This window comes from Indicator indicator, chromosome 9 (assembly GCF_027791375.1).
Source record: "Indicator indicator isolate 239-I01 chromosome 9, UM_Iind_1.1, whole genome shotgun sequence".
NCBI classification, from domain to species: domain Eukaryota; kingdom Metazoa; phylum Chordata; class Aves; order Piciformes; family Indicatoridae; genus Indicator; species Indicator indicator.
In genome coordinates, this window is record NC_072018.1 from 29,769,836 (window position 1) to 29,791,709 (window position 21,874).

The following is a 21,874-nucleotide window of genomic DNA, read 5'->3' on the forward strand; positions in this document are numbered from 1 at the left end:
AGAAATGTGCCATTGTGTCCAAGGCCAATGGTCTTCTGGAGTGCACTATGAAGAGTGTGGCCAGCAGGTAGAGAGAGCTTCTCCTCCCCTAGTGCTTTGCCCCAGTGGGTCCACATCTAGAGTATTGTGTCCCCAGTGCAAGAGAGACAAGGAACCACTGGAGAGAGTCCATCAGAGGCTACAAAGGTGCTGAGGGGACTGGAACATCTCTGTGATGAGGAAAGGCTGAGCAACCTGGGGCTTTTCAGCCTGGAGGAGATCAGCCTGACAGGGGATCTTCCCAATGCAGATCAATCTCTAAAGGGCAGTGGGCAAGAGGAATCAGGCCTGACTCTTCATTGGTGCCCAGCAACAGGACAAGGGGCAACAGGAACTGGAACCCAGGAGGTGCCATCTGAATGAGGAAAAACTTCTTTCCTGTAAGAGCATTGGAGCCCTGGACCAAGCTGTCCAGACAGGTTGTGGAGCCTCCTCTGGGTAGATTCTGAACCTGCCTGTACATGATCCTGGGCAACTTGCTGTGGGTGATCCTGGGTATCAGGGAGGTTGAACAAGATGATCCTAAGAGGTGCCTTCCAACTCTCAGCATGCTGGGATTTGGTGAGTGTGGCACTTGCCCCACCTCTGCGCTGGCAGAATTTGCTGCTGTGGATGGAGATCCAGCTCCTGAGGCATTTTCCATCATCAAATCATTCAGATTTATAGAGCTGGGAGGCCAGGAGAGATTATTAGACTGGCTAATCTGACTTCATGATTATCATAGAGCCGTCAAAGTTCACCCACTTCCACTACCACAAGCCCTGAACTTCTGTTTGGCCCAAACCTGACGCAACCCACCGCTTCCCTTGGCAGCTGCCTCCCAAAGCAATCACCCTCCCAGTTGTCACTCTGGGCTCGAGTCCTAATTTCTTTTTGTCTGGCTTCGGCTTTGAGTCATTCTCTGTTATGCTGGATTAAAAACCCTCTCCAGTAGCCAGCATTTTCTGTTCTTGTTAGTGTTTATGGTGTCATCACCATGTCCCCACTCCTGGTGTTTTTCCCCCAGATACACTCAGCAGAGCTTTTCAGTCTTCCAAGCTGCAAGACATTTTCTCCAGCCCCTGGCTCATTTCCGTGGCCCTCCTCTCTGCCTCCTCTGGGTTTTACAACCTCCTTTCAGCATGCATACCATGCCTGAGCTCCAGTTTTGTCCTACCAGCATCACCCAGGAGAAGACCACCTTGCTTTTCATCACATCTCAAGTTCACATTGACTGCCTTCACTTCCAGGATTGTGGCAGCTCAGGCTGGGTGCCTCCTGTTACTGCCACGTAAGCTACACCTCCGGTGTCCTGAGTGTCCAACCCAGTCAGTGGACACAGGAATCAGCGTATTTCCACCCATAAATCCTGCACCCTATAAATCCATCTGCAAAGTCCTTCTCTTCCTCTTTCTTCCCTCTCTGCTCCCATGGGAGATGCTCCCTATCGGGTAACGGTGGGGGAGTATCTCAAGGCCTCTTAGGCCTGTCTAGACCTAATGCCAGGAGGGGCAGTCTCAGACCTGGTCAGCCTGAGACTAGCCTAGCAGGGGGGTGGAGGGAGAAAGAGCCCTGGGGGTTTTGGGCAGACCCTCAGGTTGGGAGAAGAGAAGTGTTGGGAAGCCTTTGGGTGTTGTAGAAGGGACTCTGTATGCTTTGGGATACCTTTGCCGCTATGCTTGTGGTCTTCTGTGAAGACCAATTGCTTTTCCATTTAAACTTTCCATCACTCTCCAACCCGTTTGTGTGAGTGTCATTCTTTTGTCCCTCTTGGGGCAACAGAGGATCTGTTTGGCCTCAAACCAAGGATCTCCAACCTAGCACCATTTCCCAGGATAAGACCCACTCAACACTCCAGTATTTCCCCCCTGTAATGGTCTAGCAATGATTTGGTGTATTCTTCCACATCCATGAAGATGTTGAACAGCCCCAAGATCTAGCAGAGGCTCCCATGAAGCTCCATGAAACTCCATTTTGAGAATAAAGATGTTTCATCAGGATGAGGAGAGGTCATGTGGAGAGAAGACACACATCAACTTGAGGGTGGGCTGACTCCTTCAAACAGAAGAGGACCAAAAGGCAGAAAAATGAAGCAACTGCACTGTGCAGATTTCTCCCTCATTGTACAGCTTGCAGGTCATGCGCTCAAAAACCAGGAACATGAGCTTTGGTTAAAAGTTGTGGATGACTTAATGGAGGTGACAAGAGGACACAACTGTTACCTCCAGCATATCAGAAGTGGTACCACCAACAATCTGGTAAAATCTGGTAAGAAAAAACATGTTGTCTGGAACCAACTCACTCAAGAGAAGTGAAGTTCACTTGGAAGAAGTCCAGAAAAGAGCTGGTGGCTTGATTAAAGGCAAAGGTGTAGCTATCTGATAGCAAGATTCTAGGAGAGCTTGGTTTGTCGGACAAGTTGAATGAAGGTAGAGAACAAGAGCCACAATTTCATAAAAAGAAATAGGGAAGGGCAGTAATTGCCAAACAGAAGGAAGAATACACCAGATTAAAGGGCAGCACTGGCACAGAAATGATCTGAAACTCATTTCCACCACCACCAAGCAGGTGTTTTCATTTTCTTCAGGATCTCAGAAGCATTCCTGAATGGATGAAGTTAAACAGTTAAAAGGATTGGGTCTGTTTGAACTCTGTTTATCTTGGATCAGCCTCACATTGAAGGCTTTCAGTGAGCACCCACTGAAGCCAAGGAGAAATTCCCCCTCCCTTCTGATGTCTAATCTGGCCTCCAGGGTTTGGGTGTTTCTCTGTAGCCCTCAAAGATACGGTGGAAAATTGGCTGCTGAGACAGGATGAAAGCTGTGTGCATCCCTCCCTCTAGCAGCACAAGCAGCTCCATCAGGGTTAATCCAACCACCAGATCTGGGATGAAGAAAGTTTTCCTCTCCAGCACCTGCAAACACTCAGTGACAAGACTGCTGGCCAGGGAGGTCATTCGTGAGCTCAGGGATGAAAGGTGAAGGAACCTAGAGCCTGCAAAACATAGCTCTACGGTAAAAGCAAAACTCCTTTTTTCTGACCTCCCTCGAAGCAAACCAAACCAGGATAACTTCGATAAAGTCAATGCATTTAAAGAGGAGACAACAGCACCAGGCTGACAGTTGTAGCCTGAAGAGATTCACATCTAATTTTAGATTTGACACAAACCTTAATGTGGTTTTCGTTAATTAATTAAAAAACAATTTAAAAAAATCCTTTAATTAATATAAACCCCTTAAAGCGGTTTTCATTTACTCCATTTCCAGCAGACATTTCCACTGAGATTGCTCCTCAGATGCCACTCTGCTGCTTGCTTTTGTTCTTCAGTCAAACCTCAAACGTTAGACCCAAACTTCTTGCTTATAATACATTGATGGCCTTGAAATCTAGGCTGTCTTCTTGAGCCTTCACTTGAATGATTTTCCAAACAGTGAGGTTTTCATCTCTGGGTCTATGTGAAAACTCTACACCTTGTTCTTCCATTGCAGGAAAGTGTCCTCTTTTAGTTCACTGAAGGACCTCTGTGTTACCTCAACACATAAAAGCTACCCAAAACGACACCTGAATTCACTGAATCTAATAGTTTCAGTTTATCTCAGTCTCTGCATGCAAGGCAGAAAGGCAACAGTGGTGGCACGGTGCCACCCTGCCCTGCTGGCAGCAACACCCACATTGGGAAGCTCTCCAGGCCACCAAGGAAGGAACTCAGATGTGATATGGCAATGCAGGGTCCAGACCACCTGAGAACTCTTTCCATCGGCTCTTCTGATGTCAACCTGTACTTGGTAGAGTGGCCACTGGCTCCTGTCTTCAACCTGATCCATCTGCATGGCCAGCATAGCATCACATCTAGGTGACCACTACATAGTGTGTCCAGTTCTGGGACACCAGTATAACACAAACAAGTGAGTTCAGGGCTGGAAAACCGACCATGAGACCAGAGGCCAAGGGAAGGGGTTTGCTTAGCCTAGAGAAGAGATGGCCTTGGGGCACCTGATAGCAGTTTACCCATGCCTACAAGAAGCTATGGAGGTGATGGAGCCAGGCTTTTCACTGAGATGCATGGTGAGAAGATGAGAAGCAATGGGTGCAAGTGAAGCAAGAGATGTTCAGGTGGGATAGGAGGAAATTTTTGTTCATCACGAGGCCAGCGAAACATTGTAGAAGTTTGCCCACGGCACTCATGCTTCTCCACCCATGGGGCTTCCAAAGGGTAGCCCAGCAACCCAGGCTGAGCCTAGATCCCACCCTGCTTGTCAAACTGGATCCAAGCAGAAAAAGAAATGCCTGAAGGTGTTAACTACATTATCCTGGCAAAATAAAGCCAAGTGAGGGAGAAGTTCTCAAAGGCTCCTTCCACTCCTGCACTGGAGATGTCCAGCTCCTTTAACAGACACAGTAATACGGACTTGGGCTAGATACTGCCTCAAAGCTAATGAAAACCCATGCAGAGCTCTATCCCTAGGTGCTGCAGACAGAAAACCCTGTTGACTGAGGCTAACATGGGAGCCTGGATCTGGGCAGAAAATAACAGCTGAAAGCCTTTAATTACTCTGCACTGGGCTCCTCTGCTTTGGGGTAAAGCTCACCAAGGGGCCTCAGCTCTGCGCCTTGCTGCCACACACTGCACGCAACGACTCGCTTTGTGGCTTTATGGCAGTAATTTGATGATCTTCAATAATGTCCCACATCACTCAGCTGCTGGGACAAGAAGAGGGTCTTAGCTCAGTGCCTGAGGACAAATTCTCCTCCTCTCCTCCTCCCAAAACCTCACGCTGCTGTTGCAGGCTGTGAGGAGAAGCCTCTTCCCAGGCCACCACTACACCATTTTCTGACCACAGCTAAACACAAAGCCAAGGCTTTTTTTTTGTTCTCTTTGTAAAGCTCACCATGTGCTGCCATTCCCAAACCCAAGATGAAACTCAGGATTCATTCTGAAGAGGGTTCCATACATCCTACAGAGGACCCAGAACCTCTCTGCTAGAAGCTGGACACGTATATCACAAAATAAATCCAGGGCCAAATCTAAGCATATGACAAGACAGCAGGGAAACTTAATTAAAGGAAAGCCACTGACAGCCCTCTGATCATATGCAACAGAGCAGCCAAAATCAATAATTATTTCATCCACTTCACTTACCCTGCTGCATTCATCCAAAAGGAAAATGACTTCCCCAAGTAGGTTAACTTCAAATGGGGGCTGGTGGTAGTGATCTGAATCACAGAATCATAGACTCAACGGAATAGTTTGGGTTGGAAGGGACCTTTAAAGGCCATCTAGTCCAACCCTCCTGCAATGAGCAGGGACTTCTTCAACTACATGAGGTTGCTCAGAGAGTCATCCAACCTGTGCTGTATCGGAAAGGGACAGAATCACAAATTGGTTTGGGTTGGAAAGGACTTCCAAAGCTCATCTAGTCCAAGCCCCTGTGCAGTCAGCAGGGACATCCTCCACTAGATCAGGTTGCCCAGAGCCCTGTTGAGCCTCACCTTGAGCCTCCAGGGATGGGGCCCCAACCACCTCTCTGGGCAACCTGTTCCAGTGTTCCACTACCCTCACAGTAAAGAACTTGTTCCTAACATCCAATCTAAATGTACTCTTCTCTAATTTCAAACCATTGCCCCTTGACCTATCACTACAGGCCTTTGCAAACAGGTACAGGCCTTTGTAAACAGAGCCATTGTGCCTTGTGCTCCATTGTGTTCCAGGCATCCCAACTTCTCCATCTTGCCCAGCTCTGTCATCCTTGGCACAAACTAGGCTACCCAACGTGCTGTGGGAAAGGCTGCAGGTCTTCCTTGGTTGGCCTTTTCACTTTCTAACCATTGAGTTGTTCAGCCTCCTGAGGTTCAATAAGGCCCAGTGCAAGGTCCTACACCCGGGTCATGGCAACCCCCAATATCAGCACAGGCTATGGGATGGAGGGATGGAGAGCAGCCCTGTGGAGAAGGACTTGGGGATACTGGTGGGCGAAAAGCTAGACATAAACCAGCAATGTGTGTTTGCAGCCCAGAAGGTGAGGTGATGGAGTTGCCCTTTATGTGAGAGAGCAACTGGAATGTATTGAGCTCTGCCTGGGGGAGAAGAAGAACAAGTGGAAAGTGTATGGGTAAGAATAAAGGGACTGGCTAATACGGGTGACACATTGCAGTGGGTTTTTACTGTAGGCCAACTGATCAGGAAGAGGATGTTGACGAGGCCTTCTACAGACAGCTGAAATCTGCCTTGCCATCACATGCCCTGATTATCATGGGAGACTTCAACCATCCTGATATTTGCTGGAAGGACAACACAGTGAGGTACAAACAGTCCAGGAGGTTCCTGCAGTGCATTGATGATAACTTTTTGACACAGGTGGTGGAGGACTCTGTGAGGAGAGCTGTGCTGCTGACCTTGTATTAACAACTAAGGAAGGTCACATCAGGGATGTGAAGGTTGGAGGCAGCTTTGGATGAAGTGACCATGAGATGGTGGAGTTCAGGACCATGTGAGGAAGTAGCAGAGTAGTAAGTAGAAATGCAACCCTGGACTTCAGGAGAGTCCACTTTGACCTCTTCAGAGACCTACTTAAAAGAATCTCACGGGTTAGGGCTCGAGAAGACAGGGGAACCAAAGAGAGCTGGTTAATATTCAAGCATCACCTCCTCCAGACTCACGATTGGTGCATCCCTATGAGTAAGAAAACAAGCAGGGGAGGCAAGGAGCTTCTAGGAAAACTCATATGGAAGAAGGACGTTCTCAGTCTGTGGAAAAAGAGATTGGCTACTTGGGAGGAATGTAGGAATGTTGCCAGAATATATAGGGATGCTACAAGGAAATCTAAGGCCCTCTTAATCTGGCAAAGGACGTGAAAAAAGCTCAAACCAAACCCATGAAACACATGAAGGGCTTCTCCAAGTACATTAGCAGGAAAAGGAACACCAGGCAAAATGTGGGCCCACTGGTGACAGAGGATGGAGAAGTCCAAGTTACTGAACACCTTCTTTGCTTCAATCTTTAGTGCTAAGGCTGGCCCTCTCTTGTCCCTGAAGGCAAGAGAGAAAGTCTGGAGGAAGGAAGACTGTCCCTTAGTCAAGGAGGATTGGGTAAGAGATCACCTAGGCAAGCTGTGCACCCACAGATCCATAGGCTCTCAGGGCATGCACCCATGAGTGCTGAAGGAGCTGGCTAAGGTCATTGCTAAGCCACTCTCCATCATTTCTGAAAGGCTGTGGAGAACAGGGGAGGTGAGGACTGGAAGAAAGCCAGTGTCACTCCAACCTTCAAAAAGGGCAAGAAAGAGAACCCAGGTAACTACAGGTCAGTCAGCCTCACCTCCATCCCCGGGAAAGATGATGAACCTCCCTCCCTGAACAGCTCATTCTAGAGTTCATCTCTAAGCATGTGGAGGTTGGAGGTAAAGAAGATCATCAGGAATAATCAGCATGGATTCAAAGACCAATTTGATAGCCATCTAGGATGGTGTGAGCAGTTGGATAGATGAGGGGAGAGCAGTGGATGATGTTCACCTTGACTTCAGCAAGGCTTTTGACACGGTCTCCCATAACATCCTCATATGTAAGCTTAAAAGGGTGAGTTAGATGAATTGACAGTGAGGTGGGTGATGGTTTTAAACCAGAAGAGAGGAGATTTGGACTACAGATAAGGAAGAAATTGTTTACACTGAGGGTGGTGAGATACTGACCCAGGTTGCCCAGAGAGGTGGCAGATGCCCCAGTCCTGGAATGTTTATTTCAGGTCAGGGTTGGCAGGTATCTGAGCAACCTGCTCTATTTGAAGATGTCCCTGCTGACTGCAGGAGGGTTGGACTAGATGACCTTTAAAGATCCCTTCCCACCCAGACCACTCTGTGATTCTATGACTCTATGAACTTTAAAAACTGAGGGCCATCTTTGCAAGTGAAGTCAGTAACATTTGGGAAGGAAAGAGAATTCTTCACCTCGTGCCCTTTTAAAGCATCGCAAGGAAGGTCACTTTGCTGCAGCATTATTACAGAATAAATCTGCATTAATAATTATCTGATTTTTTTTCCTCTTGTACATCTATAAGAATAAATTCAGCAGCCCCACAACCAAAAAGCCAGGCTGAAGGTGTCACACACAAGGTCATATAACCTTGCACCGCAAAGGCAAGCAGTGACCCAAGATTCTTCATGAGGACAGGTGAGGCTGTACAAATCCAAGCAAACACAGAATAAATCCTTCATTTTGAGCACTACAGAGGAAATCTGCTGGGGCTTTTTGGACCTCACAGGAGCAGAAACTCATGAGCATTACCCCACGTGTCCTGGCAGGGCCAGGAGCCATGCTGTGGCTGGATCCTGGACCAGGGAGCTGCTGGTTCTGCTCACCAATTCCTGCAGAAGCCGAGCATATGGTGGCACAGCAGGAGCAAAGGGTGATGAGCAAATGCAGGAAGGACAGGGGGAACGAAGTCCCTTGGATGCAGGTAGTGGAAGAATCACTTCGGAGGTGTTTCAAGGGCAGCCTTGTGTGGCAGTTAGAGTTTGGCAGCGGCGTAATGAAAAGCTCAGTAGTTTGATCTATTCTATTAAGGTGCTGCATTTATAGTCCAGCTCTGGAAGGAAACTAAGCAGAGAGGGCTTTTGGGAAAAGACTTGGTGGCTTCACCATAAAAAGAACATCGCTGAGGCTGGGAGCTCTACATGGGAGCTGAGCTGAGCCCTCTGCCAGCTCCCATCTCCATCAGAGACTCTCCACACACTGCTCATCACCTCGTCCATAAACCAAAGGTTATGACCCTCCAAAAGCGAGGTGTTTAATTAAAAAGGAGAGGGTAAAAGGCAACACTTTTCTCAAGCTCATCTGCCACTGCAGAGCCTGGGGTCACACAGGTATTTGATCAGAGAATCAAACAGAGTGGTGGGGACTGTAAGGGGCTTGTGGAGATCATCTAGTCCAATCCACCTGATAAAGCAGGGTCACCCAGAGCAGGCTGCCCAGCAACATGTCCAGGCAAGTACTGAATACATCTAGAGGAGGCTTCACAACCTCTCTGGGCAGCCTGGTCCAGTGCTGCAGCACCCTTACAGGAATGAAATTTTTTCTTTCTGTGCGAAGTAAAGAAGCTTCCTTATGGATGACAAGGCTCTACCTCTGCTTGTGCTGAGGAGTCACCCTAACCTTCATAGGGAAGGCATCAAGTACTACATCATCTTACAGAAAAGGAACAAAATAAGTGGTAGTCCACACATCAGTGCAGCTTTTCCAACATCTCTGCTCATTTTTTACTCTCCTGTATGACCAACATGACCAAGATTTTAACATTTGCAGCCACCCACCATCTGCCTTCCCAGCAGCAGCTGAGCCTCCTCCCTGTCATGCAGCCCCTTGAGTCAATCACAGCTCAATCATGCTGCCCTCATGGTTTCTTCTAACAGCCTTCACATCACCTTTGCTAACATTACAAGAAACAAATGTTGAGCAGCAAAGCTCTTCAGCTTGTCTTTATCCATCTGGTTTTGACCACAGAAGTACTGTACTGAATTAAAACAACCTTCACAGAATCATCATCAAATCACAGAGCAGCTTGGGTGGGAAAGGACCTTTAAAGGTCCCTGCAGTGAGCAGGGACATCTTCAACTAGAGCAGGTTGTTCAGAGGCCTTTCCAGCCTGACCTGGAATGTTGCCAGAGACAGGTTATCTACCTAGGACAGTGTCTCAACACCCTCATTGTCCACAATTTCTTCCTTCTCTCTAGTCTGAATCTCCTCTTTTTCAGTTTTAAACCCTTGTCCTGTCCCAACAGGCATTGCTAGAAAGTCTGTCCCTAGCCTTCTTACAGACCTCTTTAAGTACTGGAAGGCCACAAGAAGGTCCCCCTGCAGCCTTCTCTTCTCCAGGCTGAACAACTTCAATTCTCTCAGCCTGTTTCCACAGCAGAGGTGTTCCAGCCCTTGGATCATGCTCATGGCCTCCTCTGGACCTGCTCCAACAGGTCCATGTCTCTCCTGTAATGAGGACTCCAGATCTGGACCGAACACTGCAGATGGAGTAGAACAGAGAAGCAGAATTCCATTCTTTGACCTGCTGCCCACAACCTTAGGCTAGCTCACCTCTGCGTGATGGATGGACATGTGTCAAGGCACGGCTCTGCAGCAGAGGAACTACCCCAGGAGAGGATCTCTGGCATCCATGTGCTGGGCATGATGCCAACGTGAAGACAAAGGGGAAGGAGGTCCACAAAGGCTGGCCACTGCTCTGCAAAGCTCAGGCAGCATGCTCAGAGAGGTCTTCTCCTTGCTGACCTCCATGCTGCCAAAGAGATATTGGTGGCCTTTTCTCTCCTTTCCCTGGTGAATGACAGTGCTCAGGCACAGTTCAGGGCTCCAACACTCAAACCACCAGACTGAAAAGAGTCTAAAGAACTTTTGCAGGATGGACAAAGACTGAAAAATTAACTGCCTGGCCTCTTCCTCTGCTGCATTTATTGCTGTCTTGGCAGATGAATTTCAGGTTGCTGCCACAGCCGCAAACTGCTTGTTCTGCCAACTGTACATTACTAACGTTGGAAGGTGGCCAGACCTAGGAATCTTTTCTAAAAGCATTTGCTTCATACTTTAAATAGCAGCCCAGCAGGCAGGGGGATGGGAGGGAAGGTTCAGCCCCTGCGTGTGATCCATCTGCAAGCTTCTGCTGGCTCCTCCGCCCCTTTGTGGGTTAAAGTCGAGGACAATTCGTGGTGGAGGTGCAGGGTGGGCAGCTGGTGGGATGTGTCCTCAAAACCTTCCGGTGCTGGTAGAGGCAAGGATGTCCTCACTCTCCTGATATTGCCACCTGCCCCTTCCCAAGCATGTCATTGATTAAGTTAATGACAGGATGTTGGGGTTTTTTTATTGCTATCTGCACTGCTACAACTTTTAGCATCATTTTCCCCAGTGCTTAAGAGTTTTGCTCGTTACTGGGCTGAAGAGCACCATTTGCTGGGATGTCCAGATCTGAAGTACTGGGTACAGTTCTGGTCTCCCCAGTTCAAGAGAGACAGAAAACTAATGGAGAGAGTCCAGTGGAGGCTACAAAAATGCTGAGGGGACTGGGCAACTCTGTGATGAGGAGAGGCTGAAAGACTTGGAGCTGTTTAGCTTGGGGAAGAGCAGACTGAGAAGAGAATCTTCTCAAGGCTGATCAACAGGTAAAGGGCAGGGGCAAGAGGATGGGGCCAGACTCTTTTCAGTGGTGCCGAGCGACAGGGCAAAGGGCAACGGGCACAAACCGGAACCCAGGAGGCTCCACTTAAACAGGAGGAAAAGCTTCTTTCCTGTGAAGGTGCCAAAGCACTGGAACAGGCTGTCTAGAGAAGTTGTGGAGTCTCCTTCTCTAGAGAGATTCCAAACTTGCCTGGATGCAATCCAGGCCAGCCTGCTCTTGGTGACCCAGGGAGGTTTGACTAGATGATCCCTGGAGGTCTCTTCCAACCCCCACCATGCTGTGATTCTGGGATTCTGTCCTGAGCCAGCTGTAACATATCACTGCAAAGTCCAAACTCTGTTACATGAAATCATGTCTCCAGGTGGATTTTCTAACAGCATCAGAAAGAGCACAGCCACGCTCTGCAGCATACCATTCACAACACTTCAGCAACAAACCCACATCCTCAGTAGTTATCAAATATTAATCTGCTTTACAGCTGAGAAACAGAAAGGAGGAGGAGGAGGAAGGACGTAGGCAGGGAGACAATATCTTACACTACAAGGAGAGAAAACTGTCTCTGGCCACAAATATTCTGACTATTTGCCATATTTTTCCTACTTCCTCATGTGAAACGCTCCCATAAGCAAGTTTGCTAAGAACAAATATAGGTGAAGTTTCTTTCCTTTGGTCACTTGGTGCTGCACTAGATAAGCTGGTGACACCGAGCAAAGCTTGAGGCATAATATTTTTAAGTAGTGCTTGTCCTAGTTAATGTTCAGCCCTGCTGTGCAACGTCAAAAAAACTAATCAACAGTGAAGTGGCAGCAAGCAGGAATCTGGGTGTGCTCACCCACTACCAAAGTCCTTTCAGAGCCTGGGCACAACGTGAATGACATCTAAAAGCATTTGTCCTGCTTCATCGGGAGGCCCAAGCAGCCTGGGTGGTGTGAGCTGGATGATTTGTCACTGAGCTTGCCCTGGACGTGGTGCTTAGGGACATGGTTTAGTGTTGACCCTTCAGTGCTTGGTTGAGGCTTGGACTGGATGATCTTCAAGGTCTCTTCCGACCAGATATGTTCTTTGATTCTGTGTTTTGGTTGGACAAGTTCTCACAGTCCTGGGGCTCATCAGACTGAGCTACGAGCAAGCAGGGGATGAAATTTAGCTGTTGAGGTTCTCTTGATGAGAAGCCCCTGAGATCCTTTCCAAGATTTGGGTCAATATAGGTGCTCACCGACTTGCAGCTATGGCTCTTTCAGCCTGCAAGGCTGAAATAAGTTTCCAGGGGGAACTTATTGTGACCTTGCAGTATTTAAAGGTGGCCCTTAAGAAGGATGATGATAGACTTTCATCAGAGCCTGTTGTGGCAGGACAAGGGGTCAAGGTTTTATAAAGAGGGGAGATTTAGACTAGAACTAAGGAAGAAACATTCCAGGTCATGTTGGATGTGGCTCTAAGCAACCTGATCTAGTTGAAAATGTCCCTGTTGGGGCATTGGACTAGATGACCTTTAAAGGTCCCTTCCAACTCAGAAGACTCTGTGAGTCTACGCAGTGCCTGTTTGTGTGTACCCCAACCTGAGCCACGGGGTTCAAGGAAAATTCAACATCTGTTAGAGGGCAACATGGCTCCACTCAGAGCATGCAACGGGAGCTTTGGCAGAGGCAGTGCTTGACAGATGATGTGCTCTCAGCACTTAACAGGGAGTGGGATTCACCTTGTGCACAAAGTGCACTAAGGACAAAGCATTTGCACAAAGGACAAAGCATTTGAGTGCACAAGATGGGCAGCCCTGAAGCACGCGCAATGCAGAGCAAGCTGGAGCCCATCTGCAGCAGCTCCAGGAGGGATGCTGAGGGTGCTGGGAGCTCCCACTCCCTCCTTAATAAACCTCACCCTTTCTTCTGTGCATTGCTCAAGCCCTTTAGACTTCTGCATTCCAGCCCTTGAGTTGACTCTGGGGGTGAATTTTAACCTTGATTATGGTTTCTCCAGCATCTCTTCTCTGTTCACTGGTTACAGCTCCTGTAGTCACTGGCAGGAGGTGGATTAATACCCCTCTAATCTGCTTGGTTGGCAGAAGAACAGATCTGACAAGGCTACAAGGTTCTTCACCAAGCCTATCACAGCGTGTGGCAGAGTTATCTGTCCTTCACCTTACCCAGCCATAAAATGGGGTTTCTGCACACAGTTAATTGCTGATAAGCCCTTAATGGGCCTGATCCTGAAAGTTTAACAAGCACTTCTGTTTAATTTAATCTAAGGCATAATTTCAGGATGAATCATTTGGATGCTGTCCAATGAAGCTGGTGAAGAGTCTAGAGAACAAGTCCTGTGAGGAGTGGCTGAGGGAACTGGAATTGTTTAGCATGGAGAAAAGGAGGCAGAGGGGAGACCTCGCTCTCTACAACTTCCTGAAAGGAGGTTGGAGCCAGCTCAGGGTTGGCCTTTTCTCCCAAGGAGCAAGTGACAGGACAAAAGGAAATGGCCTCAAGCTGTGCCGGGGAAGGTTTATCTTGAACACAAGGAACATTTTCTTCCAAGCCCTGGAACAGGATGCCCAGGGTGGTGGTGGAGTCTCCATCCCTGGAGAGATTTAAAAGACGTGGAGATATGACACTGAGGGGCATGGTTTAGTGGTGGCTTGGCAGTGCTGGGTTAACTGTTGGACTCGACAGTCTTATTTTCCAATCCAAACGATTCTGTGATGAGAAAGTAAAGTGCCACCTTAAACCAGAAAACAAAGGTGGCATCTTGAAGAAGCCATGCAACGGAAGCAAAGCTTCCCCTTCCGTATTACTGCTTCCATAAAAGCAGGAGAAGGAAAACCACTGCAAATGGAATGGTTATGTCATGATTTTGCATTAATTAACTCATGATTTAGTGTCTGATTAGTACAAAGTGAACACTCTTGCTCTGAAGCTTCCCAAAGACACCAAGGCAGGTAGCTGCTGCCTTACCTTGCTCCAATCTCTTCATCTGCTGGATCTGATCAACCGTCTTTTTCAGGATCTTGCATTTGTCAGGTTTGACACTCAGAGTGTCAATGTCCCCAATGTTTGCAGACAGCAGCTCCGCCAGCTCCTCTAAATATTTGTTCTCCTGTTCCCGTCGCCGCTTTTCATTGCTGTTAGAGAAGAGGAAAATAATTAAAAGTCACATTAATAATTTCCAACTGTTAGTCTCACTTGGGTACTGGACAAGAACCCCAAAATACAAGTACTGGCTGGAGTGATGACCATGCTATAATCAAAAGATCTCAAAAATGCTGGGGAATTCATTCAGGCTCTTTTCTTCTTCTATGCATATAATCAAAATATGCATATTAAGGGCTCTAGAGCACAAGCCTGCTGAAAAGCAGCTGAGGGAATTGAGGGTTTTTTTTAGCCTAGATAAGAGGAGGTTGAGGTGAGACCATCTTGCTCTCCATGTGTCCCCCAAAGGCAGCTGGAGTGAGGTAGAGGTCGGTCTTTTCTCCCAAGGAACAAGTGATAGGGCCAGAGGAAATGGCCTCAAGTTGTGCTAGGGGAGGTTTACATTGGACATGAGGAACAATTTCCTCCCCAAAGGATTGTCAAGACCTGGAACAGACTGACCAGAGCAGTGGTGGAGTCTTTGTAGATGTGATGCTGAGGGACAGGGTTTAGTGGTGACCTGGTAGTGCTGGATTAATGGTTGAAGTTGTTGATTTTAAAGGTCTCTTCCAACCAAAACAATTCTGTGATTCCAAAATTAATGCCAAGGAAGATAAACGGGTCTATCCAAACAGTCCTAAGAAAACCAGACTCTAACATTCAGGACTACACCTTCCTCTCAAGAAATAGTTATAAATGAGTTACAGCAAAACTATTCAAAAATAGTTACATACAGCCTCTTATTTTTCCACTATTCCAGCTGTCACCAAGTTTAATCCTAAATTCATACATAAAAGCTAACAACATTCACCAGAGTTCAGCAACGTGAAAATCAGAATCAACAACGACAGGATGAAAATGAAAAATATTCATGAGCTTGACCTTTGTGTCCCAGCTAAAGCAGCTTTTCCTTTAGCTTGTGGCTGCTGCAGAAACCCAACACTCTCCCACCACCTATTTGTAAATTCTGGGAATTGAGAATACAGTATTTACATGCTATGACATGGCCATCACTGAAGCCACCCTAGACACCCTGGTCACATAGTCTTTTACCAAAGATGTTGTAAGAATCAAATCTGCCAAAATGAAATGAGAAACACACAGAGACACAGCTTCTCTAAATACTTTCCTCTACATGAGGTTTCTCTACTCAGTTTTCTCTGCTCATGAGGTTCAACAAGGCCAAACACAAGGCCAAGGTCTTGCACTCAGGTCAGTATCAGCACAGGCCTGAGCACAAAGGGATGGAGAGCAGCCCTGCAGAGAAGGACTTAGAAGTGCTGGTGGGTGAAAAGCTGAACATGCATGAGCAATGTGAGCTCACAGCCCACAGGCCAACTGTATCCTGGGCTGCATCCAAAACAGTGTGGCCAGCAGGTCGAGGGAGCTGATTTTTCCCCTCTGCTCTGCTCTGCTCTGGTGAGACCCCACCTGCAGTGCTGTGTCCAGATCGGGGGTCCTCAGGTCCTCATCACGGGAGAGACAGGGACCTGTTGGATCAAGCCTAGAGGAGACCACAAAAATGATGCAAGGATGGAACTCCTCTGCTGCAAGGAGAGTCTGAGAGAGTTGGGCTTCTCCAGCCTCTCCAGCAGGCAGACCTTCTTTTGGTCTTCCAGTACTTAAGGAGACTTCTAAGAAAGGTCTTCCAAGTCCAACCATTCTATGATTCTTTATATCAACCAAAGGATGAAATGAGGAAACCTCAAAACACCCAACATGGCTCTACAGGCTTGTGATTCCTTTTTCAAGTTGGTTTTCAACAAGACACCTAATTTTGTTGCAGTCTCTCCAGGATGCCCAGCATCCTATACTGCCTGGAAATCTCTAATATTTACTATACATCAAGAGGCTGCTGAGATGCCTGTAGGCACGGTGAGATATTCCTGGCTTCAAAGAGATTCCATTACTCATGGGAGGACTGAGAAAACACTGACTACAGACACTGAATCCAAAAGTCCAGCTTGGTAGGAGATCTGTGTCATACTGCAGATGCAATTTCATTGTTCTGTGTAGTAAAACAAGCTCTGCTAATAGCTAAAGGCTTAAAGAAGAGGTTTGGTTTGTCATGTCTGCTGAGAGTGCAAGTCAACCAGAGTATGAATATACCTTGCCAACTCTGCAGAGACCCTTTAGAAACCATAGCTCTCCAAAAGAGGATGAGATACCACCAGCTCTCCCTTCTAAGGAACTCCTCAGGCAGGCTACACAGATTCTTCTTTATTTTTCCCTAATTCCACTTTATTAGCTCAATATCCAGGTCTGACAGATATGCAGGCTTTGTCTCTTGGGCATATTTCTGTTCCTTAAACTTGCTCTCATGAAAATACCTGACAACTGCAAGGATGAAACTCTGTGATGAACCACCCCATGCCTACCAAGTGCACTCAATCACCTCACTTCTTCTGTGTCTTCCCAGAGGAGCAACAAGAATGACTCAACCTCCTTTAAACCAGCAGAGCAGCAGAATCCAAAAAGAAAGAAAAAAAATAAAAGTGAAGGTCTGAAAAACATAAGCTGTGTTTCTGCCTGGGTCACCAGTCCCATGAAGTGCCATGAGTAAGATCTTGCATGAAAGATACACAGAAACTCCTCTGCAACAGGCTTGGGTGAGTGCAAGAGTCCTCAGTTCCTGGGCAGGCAGCTGCCAACTGGTACTAAGGAGTAGCAGGCAGCAATCACAGCTTTATAGAAGTAAGTTGAAGGTGAGTCAGTAGTATGCCCAGGTGGCCAAGAAAGCCAACAACAGTATCCTGGCTTGGATCAGCAGTACTGTGGCTAGCAGGGCTATGGCAGGGATTGTCTCCCTGTACTCGGCACTAGTGAGGCCACACCTGGAAGCCTGGGTTCAGTTTTGGGCCTCGCACTTCAAGAAGGATATTGAGATGCTGGAGTATGTCCAAAGAAGAGCAGCAAAGCTGGAGAAGGGTCTAGAGCACAAGTCTTGTGAAGAGTGCCTGGGGGAACTGGGATTATTTAATCTGGAGAGAAGGTTGAGGGGAGACTGTTTTGCTCTCTACAGCTCCCTGAAAGGAGGTTGCAGCCAGGTGGGGGTTGGTCTCTTCATCCAAGGAACAAGAGGAAACGGTCTCAAGTTGCACCAGGGGAGTTTTAGGTTGGACATGAGGAACAATTTCTTCCTCAAAAAGGCTGTCAAGCCTTGAGAAATAGGCTGCCCAGGGCAGTGGTGGAGTCCCTATCCCTGAAGAGACTGAAAAGCTGTGTAGATGTGGTGCTGAGGGACATGGTTTAGTGGTCAGCTGGCAGTGCTGGGTTAAAAGTTGGACTTGATCTTAAAGGTCTCTTCCAACCAAAATGATTCTGAGAGTCTGTAATCTTTCTAGGTTGGATGTGCACCTGCTGCAAAAGTGCTGGTTCCAGCAATGGACCTCGGCCTCTCTTTGCATGGCTATCAGTGACACTGGCACTGGCATGTTCCCTGGCAATGGGCAGGCAAATGCTTCTCCAAGTAGTTGAAAGAGTGTTTCAGTTAAGGTCAAATTAATTCTTAGCTCTTCCTGTAAACCAAAAAGCAATAGCAGAGGGGAGAGGAAAAAAAATCTCTCTGTTGTGGGTGAGCTCATTTCATGAAAACCCTTAATGTTGCTGTTGCTGTGGCAACTTTCAAATTGTAGGAGGGAGAATTGGCCAATTTTCCTTACATAAAAGCATCATGAGAATATTGCAGCAGTGGGCTGCTCTTTATCACTCCCAAGTATCATCAAAAGCAATAGTTAAACCTTCCAGGTTTTAAAAAAGGGGTTTTGAAGTTCATTTTGCTCTGGAGTATGTTATGGAGAACGCTGGCTAGCTTGAAGAGGAGGGCAAGGTCCTTCCCCACCATGGCTGTAAGTCAGGAGATGGTCTGAAGGAAGGAAGATGCAGCACTGGAAGTCTTCATCTCTTTTGGATTTTGGTAATGTGCTTCAGCTGCAGTATTTGGGGTTGGATGGCCAACCCAACAAAGCTATTCTAAAAATGCTTGTAGGTGCTTTGTGGATGTCAAAACTCACGGTGGTTGGCCAAGAAAAGATAATCCATCATCCAGAAGTTTCTGCTTCTCTATGATCAGGCTTGTTCCTTGTCCTATGTATTTTGAAAGACCCCTGGTGTCAGCAGAAGAAAGATTTCTTGGGGTGGTTACAGTTTAGGAAACAAACCACAAGAGATCTGCTTTCCAAAGGCAGACCAGATGAAGTAAAGTCAGGTGTGTGATCATTCTTCCAGAGAGCAGTTCCTGCAAGAAGAGGGGTCCAACCCACCTTGCTGCCCCTGGCTCTGCCAGGGGGATTCAAGGACCAACAGCTTCAACCCACACTCACTGCTGGGGTGAGGACCAGCTCTGAGATCAGCCTGGAGACAGCAATGAGGGCTGCAGACCTCTGACCTCTCACTCGTATGACTCAGCCAGAAGGGAAAAATATTCCACATGACCACAGAAGTATTTTGCAGTATACAATTGTTATCACAATGCCTTCTGCAACTGAATAGCACAGCTAAGCCATGAACCACAGGGCCTTTGGGTTTCAACTCTACAGAAGGGAGATGCTGCAACCAAAATAAGCTTACAACAAACAAATCCAGAAATCCTCAACCAACCACTTCATGTGTCTCTACTGGAACCCCATTTCCTTTACATTTAGGGTTTATGATATCATGTGTCAGGCTGGAGAGATGGATTGGAGGGAAAACTCATGAAGTTCACAAGGGCAAGTGTAGGGTCCTGCACCTGAGGAGGAATAACCCCCTGTACCACTACAGGTTAGGGGTTGACCTGCTGGAAAGCAGCTCTGCAGAGGAGAACCTTGGAGGGCTCGTAGACAACAAGTAGCCCATGAGGCAGCAATGTGCCCTCACGGTCAAGAAGGCCAATGGTCCCCTGGGGTGGATTAATAAAAGTGTGGCCAGCAGGTCAAAGAAGGTTCTCCTCCCTCTCTGCCCTAGTGTGGCTACGTCTGGACTCCCAGGTCCAATTCTGGGTTTCCCAGCTCAAGAGAGATAAAGAATTGCTTGATAGAGTCCACCAGAGGCTACAAAGATGCTGAGGGGACTGGAGTATCTCTCTGACAAGGAAAGACTTGGAGCTGTTCAGCCTGGAGAAGAGCAGCCTGAGAGGAGATCTTCTCAATGCTGATCAATATCTAAAGGGCAGGGGTTAAGAGGATGGGGCCAGTGGTGCCCAGTAACAGGACAAGGGGCAATGGGCAGCAACTGGAACCCAGGAGTTTCCATCTGAACAGGAGGAAAAACCTTTTCCCTGTGAGAGTGCTAGAGTACTGGAACAGGCTGCCCAGAGAGGTTATGCAGTCTCCTCTGGAGAGACTCCAAACCCACCTGAACATTGTAATCCTGGGCAAGCTGCTGTGTGCAACCCTGTTTTTTCAGGTAGGTAGGTCCCTTCCAACCCCCACCACACTGGGATTCTGTGTATGAACTGTAAGTGATAGACAACGCACCTGATTCTTCCTCAGTGCATCAATATTCTGAAACATCAACCAAAAGAGCATCCCAGGAAGCAAAGACCCAGGACCAGCAGCAGTGCCATAATGTTCATCCTTCCTAACAGACACTATCACCATGTAAAAAAGTGCACAGGATTCACAGGAATCCTGGAAAAGCCTGTGGAAGGAGATCCCAACTGCCTCCACCCAGGACTTAGCCTAAATCAGGTGGCAAGGTAGCTGAGATGGGAATCATAGAATCATAGAACATTAGAGGTTGGAAGGGACCTCCAGAGATCAGAGTCCAACCCCCCTGCCTGGGACATAAGCAAATGGTGTCCTTCCACAGCGAGCTGTGCTCTGAAGCAGCCTGCACCAGCACACAGAAACCAAGACACTTCAGACAGAAATCTTGTGCAGAGTCTTTGCATTATGGAGCAACGGGGTCTTCACTGCTGTTTCTGGATATTACAATCACACGGATTTCTTGGGAATGTGCTGTGAGGAGAGGTTTGGGAAGGTTTGGGATGATGTGCAGGCTTTGCAGAAGTCTCTGTGACAGATTTGCCCTGGGCAAGCTCTCCCGACGGCCTCGGTTCCTAAAGCCAGCGCGGTGACTTCGCTAATGAGCCTCTAATCATCGTTTGCCTCCTAACAACAAGCAGAGCAGATGGGGAGCTGCGCTTCCACCGTGCTCCATCTTCCACCGCAGCCACCGCTCAAAGCAAGCGAAGTTGTGGTAGGAAGTGTGAACGTCTGCGAGCGGCTGACTCCTGGCTCCATCTGCTCGAGCAGACGGGACGGAGCGACGCGGGGGGAATGACAAAGTAGCCGCGGGAGAGGACGGCTCCGGAGCGGCTCACCTACCTCTGGGCTGTGTCGCAGGGGGAGCCTTTCCTCTTTCGAGAGTCAGGGTTGGCAGGGTCCGTGGAGCTGTCCCCAAGGCCACTCATGTTGGTTGACCTACTTTGCACCTGGAATCAAAGACAGATAAGGTAAGGACAAGGCTTTTGAGCTGTTCCTCTGCAGCACGGACAAAGAACATGGACCAAGTGACCTCTGCAGAGGTAATCAACCAGCACAACTCTTTATCACAGAATCAAACTAGAGAAAGAGTAGATTTATATTGGATGTTAGGAACAAGTTCTTTACCATGAGGGTTGTGGAATACTGGAACAGTTGCCCAGGGAGGTAGTTGAGGCCCCATCCCTGGAGATATTCAAGGTGAGGCTCGACAGAGCTCTGGGCAACCTGATCTAGTGGGAGGATGCCCCTGCTTACTGCAGAGGTGGTTGGACTAGATGACCTTTGGAGGTCCCTTCCAACCAAGCCCATTTTATGATTCTATGAATCACAGAACAGTAGGGGTTGGAAGGGACCTCGAAAGGTCATATATTCCAACATCCCTGCCAGAGCAGGGTCACCTAGAGTAGGTCACACAGGAACATGTCCAGGCAGGTTTGAATGTCTCCAGAGAAGGAGACTGAATCGATGCCTTATTTGTGAAGGAAGTGGTACACAGGGAAGACATGAAGTGATTATGTTACCTTCCTGTTTGTGTCTCCTGGTCACCATTTGTCCAGAGCCCTCACCATCATCCTTACATCACAGACTGAGCTCTCCCCTGTGGCCCCACAGATCTTAGCTTCCCGGTTTTGCAATACCTCAACAACTCTCTAAACACAGCCTGTTTCACTGCTATGTTTGATCACTTTGGATCACTTCTGCAAACCTTCTTCAGCTCATATCCAGCTCCTCTCCCATCTACCCCTGGTTCCTCTGAATCACAGCTGGCAGAGGACGCTCCACCCCTTGCCATTGTGTATGAGCTCCTGCTCCTCCACCACCTCCTTTCCCCTCAGCACATGGCCTGGGCTTTAATTAGAGCTGCAAACTGACTCATCTCTTTAACGGGATGTGACACCCTCCCACAAACCCCTTCCCCACCTCCTGCTGAGGCTGCCTCCCATGGATGGTCCTTCCAGCCCAAATACCCTAGCGATGAGTTTCCTACCATCTTGTTCTTGGCTGGTCCCAACACCAGCTACCTCCTAGGTTCCAGTTCTCTCCAACACATGGACATTTCAACCTTATTTATAGGGTGTAATTTCAACAGATGTTGGGTAAAC

General features: G+C 47.9%; 1 protein-coding gene across 3 annotated transcripts in view; it reads right to left on the reverse strand.

Moving 5' to 3' along the window:
- Window positions 1–20,698, reverse strand: part of NCOA1 (nuclear receptor coactivator 1) — a 68,103-nt gene extending 47,405 nt beyond the window's left edge. For all 3 annotated transcript variants that reach the window (XM_054383398.1, XM_054383397.1, XM_054383399.1), the window contains exons 1-2: window positions 20,613–20,698; window positions 14,131–14,297 (exon numbers count right to left, since the gene is read on the reverse strand). In XM_054383398.1, the coding sequence (XP_054239373.1) occupies window positions 14,131–14,297; window positions 20,613–20,698 (253 nt within the window). The remainder of the gene's footprint in view (window positions 1–14,130; window positions 14,298–20,612) is intronic.
- Window positions 20,699–21,874: the final 1,176 nt, after the last annotated feature.